The following is a 15,344-nucleotide window of genomic DNA, read 5'->3' on the forward strand; positions in this document are numbered from 1 at the left end:
AAAAGAGCTTCTCAGAGTGTCAGTGTCTCTGTGAAGCTAAGATGGTAARAGGATCACCAACTCCACTATTGTTGCGTAGAAAGATGGTGCAGCAATACCAGAATGGTGTTACCCAGTGAAAAATAGCAAAGACTTTTAAGTTATCATCATTAACCATGCATAACATCATCAAAAGATTCAGAAAATTTGGGACAATTGCTGTTGGAAAACCTCCATTTAAATCAGTGTTTCTCAACCTTTTTTGGGCCAGCGCCCCCCTAGCCTTTAACCAGGTCCCTCACCGCCCCCCACCAAAGAATTTGCAGGCTACTTTGCACTGACCAATATTTTATCATTAATATTACTATCACTATTGCAGATGTTTTGATTTTAATACTTGTTTCTGTATTATCAAAAATAATTTCCCAGAGAACAAAAAAGTAATGTGAATAGAAATTATTTTCACAAGCGTCTACAAAAAATGCAATGAACATTCAAGTTAAAATTGGGAAGGCCTAACAGCAGCCAATCAGAGTGGAAAAAATATTATTATTCTTTGCCATTTTCTAGTTGTTAAATATTCCACAAAATGACCAGATAAAAGATGAACAACATGCCAGTTTAAACTTTGAACTATTTGCAAAACGACTGAGCTCTGCAACATTAAAACATGGATAGAACTGTAACTACATTAATCATAGCTCTTCTTCTCTTCAGTGTTTGTCAGTTTCTGGTGGTGCAGCTCTGTGCTGCCTTCAGGAGAATGGGACATCAGGGTATCATCCATAAAACTTCACCCACATGGCATTTACTGTGCAAACCAGAGCTTTCAGTGGAAAAACAAGTTCCAGATCATTTTAATGCCATACAAACATGAGACAGAAACATGGATTATATCTTTATGTAGACCTGTCTATTGATTATAGATTAATAGTTTTACTGGACAGAAATTACAAAGAACAAATCTGGTTCTTAATCAAATCCTAATGAGTCAAATTGAAAGTGTCATGGAGTCATCAGCCTCATGACATTAACACTGACATGAAAAATATTGAAGAAATAAATATATCAATTCTAATTAAAAACATAAATAAGTGATCAGTTCTTTACTGTTATGGTCTGTAAGATATATTTATTCTCAGTATTAGATATGGTCTCAACAAACCCATGACACTTCAACAATATTATTTTACCTTTTATCTTGAAATAGTGTGTTTATTCTTGCCATACTGTCCTCTGTATTAATTATTGCTCGAAAGGTCTTGCCATACCAGTTTTTTCCTCTGTATTTACTTTAGTTTCTTAGTTTATTCTTGCATTTTGTTCTTCATTCATTTCCATTTAGTTTCCTTTTGATTAGTTTTATCCTTTCTTGGTTTATTGCTATGTTCACTTTAGTTTCTTTCCTGTTGCTAGATTTATTTTATCGTTTATTGACCATCAGTAATCTTCACTCATCACCTGCTGCGCCTCCTAATCGTCATGTTTCACATCATGTGTTGATTTTTTTCCACTGTTCAGCATCGGATTCTCTGTTTTTATGCCATAATTCACATCTAGTTCGTCGCTCCGTTTTATGTCCCGCTTCTCCTGTTTCAGAGTCTTGCGCAATGTGCGCGTCTTTTTTTTTTTTTTGTAAGCCCCTAAGGTGCAGGGCGGTCGGGAAGCGTATCTATGGGGAAAAGGCAGACTGACATAAACCTTTTAAAAAAACGGAAACAATTTCTGCATTCTGATTACTGAAATTTATAAGTGCTGTGTTGTTTTATCACCCCGTTTCATACCGGACCACTTACAGCACCGGTGTTAATGCTATAAAATGAACGCTCTCTATCGTGGTATCACCCATGGAGGGATTTCTTTATTTCTTTATTTAAATGGGCTCATTTTTCAGAGGGATACACAGTGAGGGTATTTTGATTTAAGCTACCAGTAGCAGGAGAACGGAGCTGCGCCAAGAAGCTACAAACACTCAAGAGAAGAAGAGCTCCCCTGTATACAGTTGCAGCCAAGCATGATTTAATGTTACACAATACAGTTTTACCAAGTTGCTCCAAGTCTAAACTGGCATTGTTGTGCATTTAAGGTGTAAAGTTTACCTTCGACCAAACGCCCCCCAAAGGCATCCCAGCGCCCCCCATTTTGTAAAAATGTCCGCCAGCGCCCCCTGCCGTCCTCTGAACGCCCCCTGGGGGGGCGGTACCGCCCATGTTGAGAACCGCTAATTTAAATCAAGAACTCACAATGAAGCCTACCGTAAGATTTCAAAGGTGGAGTACAGTTACCCTCCAGAAGCTTCCATTAGTGCCGGAGCTAAAGACTTATGTAGATAACCAAGAAGCCCACGACTCTGAACACTGGAAAGTCCAGTCAGTGACTGCACTCCCAACAGCTGGCTGTACCTACGCAGTTCTGCAGAATATCAACATGCAGCTGATTTTTCACAATCTGCTTCTTCTGCTTTGACTTTAAAGAAATTTTTAGAATCTCTTTAGAGATTTTTAGAAGAAGAGTCACTGGTCAGTGAAGAAGAGTCACTGGTCAGTGACTCTTCTTCACTGACCAGTGAATYGTTCTGCTKTTAGATATTTCTTGCAAAAATCTCTTGGTCAACAGGGACGTGTTCCTCCGACCAGGTTTTAAATGGTACCTGGTTCTTCTTATGGGACTCACTCTCAGGTGGTTGTCTGTCCCCTTTTTTATCCACAACAAGGACCAGCTGTATTGAAACGACACATACACCTCTCTACCTGTAAATAATTCCACATTCTCATTTTATCTGACATCAAATATTTAACTGGTTCCCAGAGTAATAAAGTTGGGATTGATTATAGGACGCATCCCTGTGTTTGGACGCCTGAGGCGGGATGAAACCAATAAGGGAAGTAATTAGATGAAGGCAAGTGGGAGAGACTTGAAAAGCTAAAGCTTGAAATTTGTACTTGAGACATTTATTTTGTAAAGGAATTTACTATTTATCACAAGATTTCTTTATGTTTGAATGGAAACAGTTAAGTGTTGGATGTTGTATTAGACTGGGTCAGACATCAAAACATGCTATCAGTGGTAAATCAAAGYTATATGCACAGATGCGGATAGACTTTCTATCACGTCAATTTCCGGTTCATGTGTGCCATCTAGTGGTCAATTTTAATACACAACTTGGTCCCAAGAAACCTGACAGGGCCCTGACAAATCCCTATACAGCTCTGRAAAAATTAAGAGACCACTTAAAATGATCAGTTTCTCTGATTTAACTTTTTATAGGTATATGATTGAGTAAAATGATTTTTTTCTTTTATTCTATGAACTACTGACAACATGTCTCAGAAATTCCAAGCAAAAATTTAGTATTTATTTTCAGAAAATGAGAAATTGTTMAAATAACGAAAAATAAGCAGTGCTTTCAGACCTCAAATAATGCAAAGAAAACAAGTTAATATTTATTTAGCAACAACAATACTAATGTTTTAACTTAGGAAGGGTTCATAAATCAATATTTGGTGGAATAACTATGAGGTTTTCAAATGCAGTGGTCTCTAAATAGATCATAAAAAAGCAGAACATTGCCATGCAGAAATATTACATATTTTGAGCACTTGTGAATAAATTGGTGACATGGACATAATCTTAGCACTATTTTTAAAAATGCTGTTACTGTACCATCCTCAGTTATTCAGACCTGTGGAAAATGCACAAAATAGTTAATTGAACAATGCAAAAATGCCATTGCTTAAGTTAAATGCATTTGTTCAGTTGAAGAAACAAAAATTGCATATAAAAAATTACTCTATAAAAAAAACCCATTTTTTTTGCCACAGTTACGGGCACTCTTAACATTTCCAAATACAAAAACTGAGGCATTTTCTTTGCTTATATGACTTTAAAGCTTTGAATTAGTAATCCAGGACTTCCTGTTTCTTTTCAAAAATATGAACTACATAGGAAACATGTCATTTCATTAATCCAGATGTACGTGGACATTGATAAGTCAGAATATTAAAAGTAATTAGCTACTTGTCAGGAAACCGCAATCTCCATAAGAATCATTTACWTCAGGTGCTTAAACACTTATTTWCCAGAGGTGCGTGGAGCCGATTGGTACCATTTTCCTTGCAATGTAGAATTTAAGTTATTTTTCTTGTTGCCTCATTGATATGAACCAATACRGAAGCTTATAAGAGCAACATTGAATTAAAACCTACAAGAATAGCAATACAGCACTTCAGCAGTGTCCAGGTTTATAGTTTCCAAACATAAGCCTGTTGTTTTAAACTGGAAATGTTATAAATTATGTTGAAATAAGTCTAAAGTCCCAGCTCTGGTTTAGTATATAAAAAATAATTCACACAAACACCAAAATGTAGGTGCTCCTTGTTAACATACAGAACTCATGGTTCTCCCATGGGTCATTTTATTATTATTTTTACAAAATGTTGTTCCCATCTTCCATGTTTAGTGATGAAGCTCCTTTTTTTTTTTTTCTTCTTCTCAAAGAGTACAACAGTCAACATAGTATTGATGCTGCTCTCCGCTGTGACTCATCCAGGGTAGGATAGATGGATGGAGGCTTCAGTGTTTTATAGTCCATTTTGTAAGGCCACCATATTTGCAAGCTGTCACAGGAAGGTGTGGAACACACGAGTCTTCAGACTCTTTGTCCGAGGAATGTTCCTGGTCGAGAACTTGATCACCTTAAACATATTTGAGCAGCTGCCCAATCTGAAGAACGGGAACCAGTGCACAGCCCGTTTGTTCCCATGGAGACTCCAGAAGGAGGAGGAGCAGCGCTGGAAGTCCTCGATGCTGACCATGTACTGGCCGGGCCCCCACTGAGAGACCCGGACCAGCGTCACAGAAGAGGCGAAGCCACAGGTGTGAGGAGAAACGCCATGAAACACGCACTCCCCCGGCCTCACGGGCACTCCTCTTTCCCAGATCATACCTGCCTCCTCTGGTACTGCCATGCCGCCGAGGTTACAGAGAGCCATGAGGCACACCTCCTCCAGAGCCTCCTTATCAGGGAAACGGAGCAAGATGGCAACAAGGCGTGGCACCGCACCTCGGCGTAGCAGCAATTCTTGCTGCTTAGCTTAGAATGACAAAAAAAMCCCAAAAACAATAATCACAATTCCCATTAATTCAACATAATGGCAAAGGTTTGTTGGTCATGAGGAAACAAAAAATTGTGGATGGATGGATATTCTCCATGTGCAGATTCACCTTTTCCAATAAACATTTCTGTCTTTTGGCATTCACTTTTACTGACTGAATTAKGTTAAATTTGCTATAACTGAAACATGTAGCATCTGAAYTCATGACAAATYATATAGATTATATTTTGATRGCAGCTTGAAATATTGTTAGAAATGGTCTCTTGCAKYCACRAAACTGKGATATAAAACTAAAAYCACRTAAGTGTAGGTTATTTTATTATTTCTCTTGACTTACAGCTGTCATAAGACATGCGTGAGATGGCTCTTGCTGCATAAATGAGCAGCTCTTCGTTTGTGCTGGTCAGAACTGACAGCAGGGCTGTAGCCAAGCCTGCGTCCCCAAAACCTTTACGAACCACAGCTGAGGAAACAAGAAGCCCCAGTAAATAMGATTTGTGGTAAAAGCTTCAGCGCTGGAATAACGAAGTTCAGTAATAAATCATGAAAAGTGTCTATATCTGTGTGAGTATAACCTACATTCCTTGGCAAGCTCAGCCACCAGTTTTACAGTCAACAAAGTCAGAGGCCCTCTGCTTCTCAGAGACAGAGCCAGGATTGGCAGGATCCCGCTGATCACAACCTGCTCAGCAGCGCCTTTCTCTGGACACACACACAACACACACACACACACACACGCGCATGCAAACACACACACACAACACACACACACAAAAAATGCATTCAGTACCATAACATCTGTGTCTATGATTCAACTAATCAACATGGTAGAATGAATTTTGAAAAAGAGAATAAAAAAATAACTTAATGTTTGTTTTAAAAAACAGAACACAAATTGATCTCTGGTTGCTGTATTCTTGTCTTTAAATGACATTGATTGTAATTAAGTCTCTAACTGTGAGATCTAGAAGGATATGGCCTCTGGATCCTGTTGCCCTCGAGCTGCAAAACATGAATACGGCTTAACTTCACCTACAGACCAGGATCTGACCTGAACTGATCCGCTCGAACGCTGTCAGTCTTTATTAGTGACCAGTGTTGTTTTGGTCTGGGTTTTACTCTTTCCATGGCAGCTAGATCTATTTGCCAGGATATTCTTTTTTGCACTTAGAATGAATAATATATTTAAAACTAATTGCATTGGAGGAGTCTGCACTTTGCATCTCCTAAACAAAAAAAAAAGAAACAGAAAAAAAAACAAACAAATAAAATAAAACACAATACAATTCCACTTACTATCTACTTATCTGATGTAATCTCTAAAATCTCAACTTACTTTTCTCCCTAATGTTTGCCAGCACTGTGATCAAATGAGGTTTGAGTTCATCTTCAATCAGCTCCACACCTAGAACTCTGATTGCACCCAGTGCGTTGTTCAAATTATCTGCAGAGACAGTGTGTAATACAGAAATTAGGACTCATACAAATGACCCACAAATAACAATAATAAATAAAAAAAACAAGCTGAGTGGAAGCAATCATTTAAACTATCAAGGTGCTCATTGTGACACAAATGGGGCAAAACACCAGAGCTGTCTAAAGTGGTTTAGAAGAACACTTTTAAACACTTGCAAAGGAATCCATAACACTTCAAACTTTCCACATTTTGTAGCATTAAATTCAAAAGCTTTGATATGATTACCAGGACAGGGCCATCCATCTTAACTGACAGGCCGGAAAAGAGAGTGTTAACCAGCAAACAGCCGAAATGCAGCTAAAACGCAGAGATCCAGCTTAGCCTGACAACTATTTAGCCAGTCTGACTTTGACAACCTTAGATATATATTTTAAGGTTCAAACAGTAACAATAAGTCAGATTAGCAAAATTATTATTATTATTTTTTTTATGTTTGAAAGCACAAAGAATGAATTATCTGGGATTTGTCTTCCTGTTCATTAAATGCATCGAAACAGAAACTATCACATTTTTCATCCTAACTTAACAAAACTCAAGTCCTGTAATAAATGAAACCAGATGTCAGATTTGAAGTATTAATGGGAATGTAATCCATCGATAGAAAACTAAGAGGTTGGAGAACTTAATCTTAAACCAGAATGTAACCATGAGAAGGTCCATGTTTTCACTGCTTTCCTGCCCCACTTTGCTTCTGCTGATCCTAGGAGGCCAAAGTTTACACAAGAAAAACTCTACCGGCATCAGCTGTATTTAAAATGGTATTTCTCTTTAAAGAAAAGGTTTGGTTATTTTGCTGTGTGAGTGACATTTTTCTTGGTTAAAATTGTGACTCCCCCACACGCAGTGATCTGCAAGATACTGCATTAGATCAGTCATTTGTTCACCTGTTTGTAGACCACAATGTGTGTGTGTGTGGTCTGTTCCAGAAATGCAAAGGTTGGGCTAAAAGCTCCTACATCTCAGAGATGCAGGCATGAAAATCTGGCGGTACAAACGCTTTACATTACTCTCATTGTTGCTGTACCTGAAAACATCTAATATTGGCAAAAACGGGAGAAAAACTGCTTCGTAGTTGTCGTTTCCTGTCTAGTGAGTTCTGTGTTCTACTCAGGATGCCGTGATTTAATAAAACATTAAATTATTTAAAATCTGAAGAAATGATTATATCTACACAGCTGTGCTCAAAATGTGCAGATGCAATGGAGACACTCCGCTTTCTATTCTATAGCAAAACACAAAAACAAAATAATCACATAAGCGAGGGAAATGACATTCAGTTGTTAAAATGAAAGTATCAATTCTCTTTTATGAACTCAAACATTGACAAAGGAATTGCCTTTCCTGTGAAACAGACAACTAATAGTTCTGAGGTTTACTGCGCCTTTGTTTTGCATGAAGTTGACCAACGTCCAATGCCTGTGAACCGGTATTCCAGCCCAGGACAATTGGACTACACCCCCCAATTCCTCTGGATTTCTTGTTTTGTTGCTCTTGGCATGTCTGATGTCTTCCCATGTGTTTTCCGTTAAGGTCTGGAGATCTTGCTGAATAGGAGCCAACATGAACCACACTGGTGTTTAGGGGTTTTGTCTCAATCTCATTTCAAATGACATTTTGTCTTAAGCGTAAGACAACAGGACCTCTTCAGGTATTTTTATGTATCCAAAACTGATCCACGATCTCTGATATGCAATACATAGCGCTGACACCAGTATGAGAAACACCCTGAACTAGAATACTTTGAGTTTAGTGTTTGGGGGTCATCTGTATGCAACCCCTAGATCCAAAGAGCAATCACATTGTTGTCACTTCATAAAATGTTGATTTGTTCTCAGCACAGTGTTCCATGTGAAATGGTTGCCTCTTCGCCTCATTATGTTGTTTTCAACTATGGGACTTTGCAGAGCCATTTTCTTGGCTTCCAACAGCTCTTTTCTAACTGTAACCATCCTCAGCGAGGTTATCTTTCACTATCCTGTATATTTACTCACTTTCCCTTGCTATTCTTTCAAACATCAGGGTGATAGTTTTCTGTTTTATTCCACATTTTGTTGATTTCGGTTTCCATTTCCAAAAAAAACAACCAAAAAAACATTTTAGACAACTACTCAGAACGGATGACCTCACTCATTTAACTCCACACCGTTACTTTAAACACACCCCATGCTCGTCACAGATTAAAATGCCCAGCTGTGTTCATGTGAGGCACATTATAAAGTCATATTACAGGCATATACACAAGTCGGAGCTAACGTCAAGACTCGAAAGTGAACGTAATAAAAACATTGGATTCCAGTGTGTCTTCCACTCACCGTTTGGTGTGTAGGGTTGCAGGCGGCTGGATATGTGTTTATTCCTGTGAGCCCGAGCTTGTTTATAGGAAAGCGGCACAGTAGGGTGCCCCATGTCACTCCGTCCTGCCGTCTCTGAAGTTCTGGGTGACGAAACTTTCTCACGCTGACATATTGTGACTGTCCGTCTGAGTTTCCTTCTACCACTATAACCTTGGAGTAATTACTTGTTGCTTTGAGGACGCTCACAAGAACCTAAGCTTAACTTTTATCTCACAAGTACACTCCATACTGTCTTCCAGTGTTTTCCAGCCCAAATACTTTTTTGTTGTTGTTGTTGTTGTTTGGTGCCTGCTCTGCCTCTTCCCTGCACGCTCCAGCTGGCTCTCTCTGTTCCCTGTCAGGATTAATACAGAGCAAATCCTCACTAAACCTGCGCTCTCATGCAGCCTCTGTGAGTGTGTGCACTGTTAAGGTATTAGCACTTGGCTGACTCTGCCGAGTTTATTCCTACCGCCCCGCAATCTCACATAATGCCTTTCGGCTTCTAGAACATTTGAGCCAAAACAACACGGACAGACGGGGATCTGGCATGTTTTTCTACACAGGTGGATTGTTAGGTGGAACATTTCCAGATTAGTAGTCTGTAAACTGCTAGATAAATGCTTGAACGTTAGTATCTCCTTGACCTCGTTCTCGAATTCGTCATCACAAGACGGTTTCTAAAATGTTCTAATTCAGAGGAAATGGTCAGAGGTCTAGATGGATCGATCACAATGGGATAGGAAAAAATAAATGTCAATATTTTTCTGTATTTATCTATACCTGGAAAATAGTACAAGTCCAAAGGTTGTTCAAGCACAAGCTTAGATAAAAAAAACAAACACAAAAAACATGGTAGCAAATAAAGTTGTTTGTTTTTTATTCAAAGTTGAAAAATTATATATAGTGCCACTGAGAAACTAATAATCTAGACAATAAATAAAGATGTAGAGCAAACATATACATCTTTTTATCTCTGGCAATTCTCAAGCCAGCACTCACATTCAGATGAGTCGTATTGGAATCATAACATAAAAGAAACATTTTACTCACTTAAGTTCACCAAAGAGAAAATAACTCACATGTTTGACTGCTCTGAAATTGGCTTACTGGCTTTAAATAATATGTTATTACTATGTAAAAACAGTTAAACCGAGACAACCAATCATACAACTCTAGTAGGTTTTTCCAAATCCTACCTTGCATGGTTTGAATCTTTGGATTATTTACAGAACTGTGAAAGAGTGATTTCTTCTTCTGTTTACTCTTTATATACCTGGATAATAATAATAAAAATGTGCTATTACAACCATCTTTCCCAGAGTTTTGCACAATACCCAGAGGAAATGACAGATGAAAAACAAGAGTCACTAAGACTAGGCAAATTAATTTCTATCCCAAACAAAAGTTTAGTGGTTTAACTGGTCAATCAGCCAAAGAAGGTGGAAAAAAAAAGAAAGAAAAGCCCTTGATTGTTATCTGAGCATCAGCTGCTCAGATACAATTCCTTTTTTTATTAAATGCCAATTTTTTAAATCTCTAAATGCATCAACTAACAGCATGCTAGTAAAAATCAGATAAAGGTTAAAGGTCAATGCCTGAATAAATAAATGGGGATAAGAGGCAACTTGTTTAGTTTCTTTCAGATTCAAAACTGATCTTTTAACCTTTGGACCATTTTTAGTTATTTCATAATCAGTGTTTAGTATGTACAGTTGTTGACTGAAGACAAATTAGGTGAATTTATACTAGTGAAAGTTCTTATCCCCCCACCACCCCAAAAAAAACTAAATCAACAGCTCCAACCTCACAGAAAACCATAAGTCAGTATTGGTCAGTAACAGCCTGAACAATGCTTCCCTACAAACATTCATACAATCAAAGTCTAAGAGGAAAATCTCATTAATGGTACACAAAGCCAATCAGTGACTGGATCAGCCACTTATTACCGTCTTTGACCAAGCTACTACATACCTTGGTACTAATACACAGCTTTCCACTCATGTCTCATGAGATTAATTAATCATGTAACTTTCTACTAACATTTAAGGCTGCTACTTTTCTGAAGAAGTTCAATGAAAAGTTCGTTTATTTCAGGTGGATTTTAAGTACGCATTTACGTAAATATCACAAACATTGTGGCTTTCAAGGAATGAAACTATAAAATGCAGTCTCTCAGAATTAGGTGAACGAAAATAAAAATGACTTTAAACACATAAAAGTTATGTTAAGTATCTCGCTCGACGCTTGCATGGCAGACGCAAAACAAAGTCTTTGAATGCTTGTTTTCCAAGGCGGTGTTCTAATTTTCCAGCACAAGTAATTTTGGTTTTCAGTAATCATCAAAAATAACAGAAATAAATGTTTGAAATGCACCACTGCGTGTAAAGAGTTTTACATAAGCGTCTATTTTTGAATGAATATGATGAAAGAAATGAACTTTCCAGTAATTAATGACACACCTGTACATCTATGCTTTTTACTCAACCACTGCAAACTAACTAATCCTACTATGTCAAAATCAATCTACTCTCCAGTGATTTTCAGATAGTCTGGAAACGGTAAAAGATGCATCAGGGTGTGACGGAGCACTTGGTTTTCTTCATTGGAGTTTAAGTGGCTTAGTYTAGCTGGTGTTTTGTCCTAGATCGGCTGTGTGAATTGGCGAGTTCAGCAGGTGTCAAACAGTTCCAGATACATTCATACCACTGGAGACCGTTTCATAACCCACAGAGACCAGGGTGAGGACGTTACTCTGAMCATTATCCGGCTTGCTCTGCTCTGCGTGGGACACGACGGCTTCGGAGATCCCAGACTCCGTCCTCATCTTCTTCCTGTCTCTGGCTCGTCCCTTGCTTTTTAAAACGATCTTCCCCTGCTCCTTCATCCCCCCGCAAATCTTGTGAGATCTCTCGTTGTCGGACGAACGCAGCTTGCGCTGGCGCCTGCGAATGCGACGGGACGGCAGACCCGAGTCGACGGGGTCCGACGCCGCCGCACCAGACAGGATGCGGATCTGCTGATCGATTACCATGACGATCATGTCTAACGCAACGTCCAACATTCCGAGACCGAGGCCATGAGTGACGTTGTCAAACGCGCCGCTGTTTACTGGGTCCTTGAAACATTTTCTCATGTCCTCGAGATGGTTCCTGTGGGAAAGAGGCGAAGCGTTACGCTGACACGACTCTCACAGTCACGCTAATTTTGATTGATCGTAAGCACATTCATACTTTGTTTCAATAATTTTGGACCAGTGTTGAACTGTGTTCATCTCAGGGATGAGTTGTTTGGCCATGTTACTGTAGTCAATGTAATCGTGGGAAAAATCTTTCATATCTTCACACAGAGCTCTGGTGTCACCTGAAAACAAAAACAAACAAAAAGATATTTTAACATCCAACTTGTCAAGTAAACTTTCATGTGTCATTACAACCACAGACTTCAATATAAATAACTGAAACTTTATGTAGCAAGTGCCAGGTGTGCGTTTGTATCCAGCTTTCCTGGATCGACACAGAATTAAACTGTCTTTAGCTACAGAAACAGTTTCACGCATTTTTGAAGTATGTCCTCCACTAGCTTTTCACATCCAGAGACTGGAATTTTTGCCCCTAAATCTTTGCAAAATTGCTCAAACTCACTCAGACTGGACGTAGAGGATCTCTGAACACTTTTTTTTTTTTTTTAGATTTGCTACATATCCTTAGTTTGTATACGCTGCTCTTTATTAAAAGTGCATCTGTCACCTTCAGTGAGTTTGGAGAAGGAGGAGGATACTGCGGTGGTTGTGCTGGGCGTGAGGCCAAGGACATTCAGTGACTCCAGAAGTGTTTTCTTGCTGGCTGGGCCTCTGCTGACCCGAGTGTATGCTGCCAGAGACCGCAGGGACATCTTCTCTGGGGCCTGCAGGCGTCTTTTAATTTCATCATACGAGATGAGATATTTTCCTGAGGATGAAGTCAGACAGAATGAGACAAATCAGCGCAGCGACGTTGGCAATTTGAAAACCGAATTTATGCAAACTGCAATACATAGATCCTGAATAAACTTAGCAAAGAGAAGGCAGACCAAAACCTTCACCGGTGGTCACTTACGAGCTTTGGATCCTTTCATGTTGGGATCCAGGAGAGAAGACACTTCTGCAAAGGGCATCTCGGTATTAGACTCAGAGTTTGTGCTTGAGTTTGCAGACACCTCCTGGTGTTGGGGGACCTCCTCCCCTTGGTGCTGGGCAGTAGCCTGCATCTGTGGCTGAACATGAGGCTGAGTGCTGTGCATTTCCAAATGGTTCTGATCTAACTGAGCCTGACCTTGTGCCTGCTGAGGGAGGACTAATGCATTTTCAGATAAACTTTGCATGCCCATGCCACTTTGAGATATGTTGTTGCCCTGCTCTGGGGACACCTGAAAGATGCTCATAACTGGCTTTACAACTGTGAAAACCATGTTTGCTTGGGGATCCAGACCCACCATCCTGGAAGCGGGGTCCATATTTTCACAAAAATCTTTCTTTTCAAGCAGAAGGAGTAAAATAAGAGGGTATAAGTACTAGCTCTGGTTTATATTGAAGTCCTGGATACATAATCTTATTACAGTTTTAATACTGATAACAATAGCTAAAGAAAAAAACAGTTCTGTTTTGTTTTTATCAAGAAAACACCTCTCGTTTACAATTTATATTCTTTTTATTGACACTTGGAACTACTCCTGACACCACAGCAGAAGATTTATTCTGAAAGAGAAAATAAAACCTGATTAGAAATTGAGTTAAAAAAAACTGTACTAAGGAGTGGACTGAACTGATAGTCATTGTGCAAATCTGAAGTAAATGTTTAGAAAAAAATAATGACCAGAAAAAGCACTGAGCATATTACATCTTTGCACCAGCTTTGCACATTGAGCAACGTAACATTTTTGCCAATTGTTCTTTGTACAATGGCTCATACTCAGTCTAAGAGGATGGAGTGTCTGTTAACATCCCTTTTCAGATATGTATTGTTTTATAACGGAAGTGTTTTAAACTTCTTCACAACAATATTTGTAAATACATTAACCAGGTATACATTGTAGTTTGCTAATCAAAACACATTGCAACAAGTTTTGATGTGATAAATAAGGAAATATCTGTCTCAAAATGGGAAAACCTTACAAACCCACCTAATTTATAATATGACATACTTAATAACTTAGTTTGTGACAATTTCTCTTTTTTTATTAGTACATGTGAAAGTACAGAGCTACTACAGGCGAAGCGTCACGACAAATAAATCGCACTTTCAGTGTATGCCGATTATATTAGAGCTCAGCTCCTCAATGAACAGACCGAACAAACAAAAACGGGCGAAAACTGTATTTTTCGGGCTTAAGAATGAAATTCTCTACAAATGTTTATAGACTTTTTTTCAACGTGGGTTAACTTAAAAATAACAAACTAATATAATCCATAGAATCGTATAATTTCACGTTTAAAGGTAGCTTAATTGTTTTATATGACTATTTAACGTTTAAGTAAACCATAATTTAATGATGTAGCCATGCTGACTATGCAGCAACGCTCTAAACTTTAAGCTAACCACTCTGCAAATGTTAATAAAACCGCCGCATTCAATGTTCCAAACAGCCATCATGGCTGCCAGCCGCTACTGTTGCTGTTTTCGTCTGTTTCGGTCGCTGTCAAACGTCAAAGAAAAATGACCCAAATCGGCAGAGAAAACTACGGTCTGTGTTGACTTCCAGATACGCATGCATCCTAATTTAAGTTGTGACTGATGACGATGGCGCTACTCACCGAACTGGTGTGTTTTTTTTCCCCCTAAGAGGCCACTGATCCTAGAACGGTCCGAGTTGAAGTCAGCGACATTTTCTCTTCTTCTCCACTGTTGCTTCAGCGGGTTGCAAATCAGCCATACGTGCACTATCATTCGAGACGGGAATCTAAGCTCTGATTGGTCAACTGACCGATCGATCAAGCTGTAAGCGTTTTTTATTGGACAAGAAAAACGTTGGCCGATGCGACCAGGCGGTAATTCTAAAATGCACTTTTAGACAGACAACAATTTTGGAGTCATTTTGAAAACTAAATCAGCCTTTCTAATTTTTTTATAAAACCTATCAGTCTTAAATAATGAAAATTTGTTATAGGCTAATATTGCTTTCAATTTCATTTCGTGTGTGTATTTCGTTTTTATTGTTACAGGGATACATATTTCCAACATGTATCCCTGTAACAATACGGAAAATGCTCAAGTTAAAATATACATCGGTGTGAATGCCTTAAAATTAAATGCTGCTTTTCTAATAATGCGACTCCGCCATCTAGTGGACATTTTAGAACATGGCAGTGAGATATACAAATTTAAACAATTTCATTCTTATTCTTCTTAAATGTGACTAGGTAGGTCTGCCTGTTTAATTCAGCTTTGTAATCAGAAGCTTACA

General features: G+C 38.7%; 2 protein-coding genes across 2 annotated transcripts; both read right to left on the reverse strand.

Annotated features, from left to right (window-relative positions):
• Window positions 1-4,343: 4,343 nt before the first annotated feature.
• On the reverse strand, window positions 4,344-9,348 carry LOC103481638 (rap1 GTPase-GDP dissociation stimulator 1). The gene is made up of 5 exons (XM_008437259.2): window positions 8,883-9,348; window positions 6,430-6,537; window positions 5,673-5,795; window positions 5,431-5,556; window positions 4,344-5,071 (listed from the first exon to the last, which is right to left on the reverse strand). The coding sequence occupies exons 1-5, from the start codon at window positions 8,974-8,976 to the stop codon at window positions 4,599-4,601; spliced, it is 924 nt and encodes a 307-aa protein (XP_008435481.1). The 5' UTR covers window positions 8,977-9,348; the 3' UTR covers window positions 4,344-4,598.
• Window positions 9,349-9,762: 414 nt separating this feature from the next.
• LOC103481639 (uncharacterized) lies at window positions 9,763-14,868 on the reverse strand. The gene is made up of 5 exons (XM_008437260.2): window positions 14,695-14,868; window positions 13,001-13,638; window positions 12,653-12,853; window positions 12,137-12,266; window positions 9,763-12,055 (listed from the first exon to the last, which is right to left on the reverse strand). Exons 2-5 carry the CDS (start codon window positions 13,395-13,397, stop codon window positions 11,584-11,586), a joined length of 1,200 nt encoding a protein of 399 aa, XP_008435482.1. The 5' UTR covers window positions 13,398-13,638; window positions 14,695-14,868; the 3' UTR covers window positions 9,763-11,583.
• Between the last annotated feature and the right edge of the window lie 476 nt (window positions 14,869-15,344).

This window comes from Poecilia reticulata, linkage group LG19 (genome assembly GCF_000633615.1).
Source record: "Poecilia reticulata strain Guanapo linkage group LG19, Guppy_female_1.0+MT, whole genome shotgun sequence".
Classification (NCBI taxonomy): Eukaryota; Metazoa; Chordata; class Actinopteri; order Cyprinodontiformes; family Poeciliidae; genus Poecilia; species Poecilia reticulata.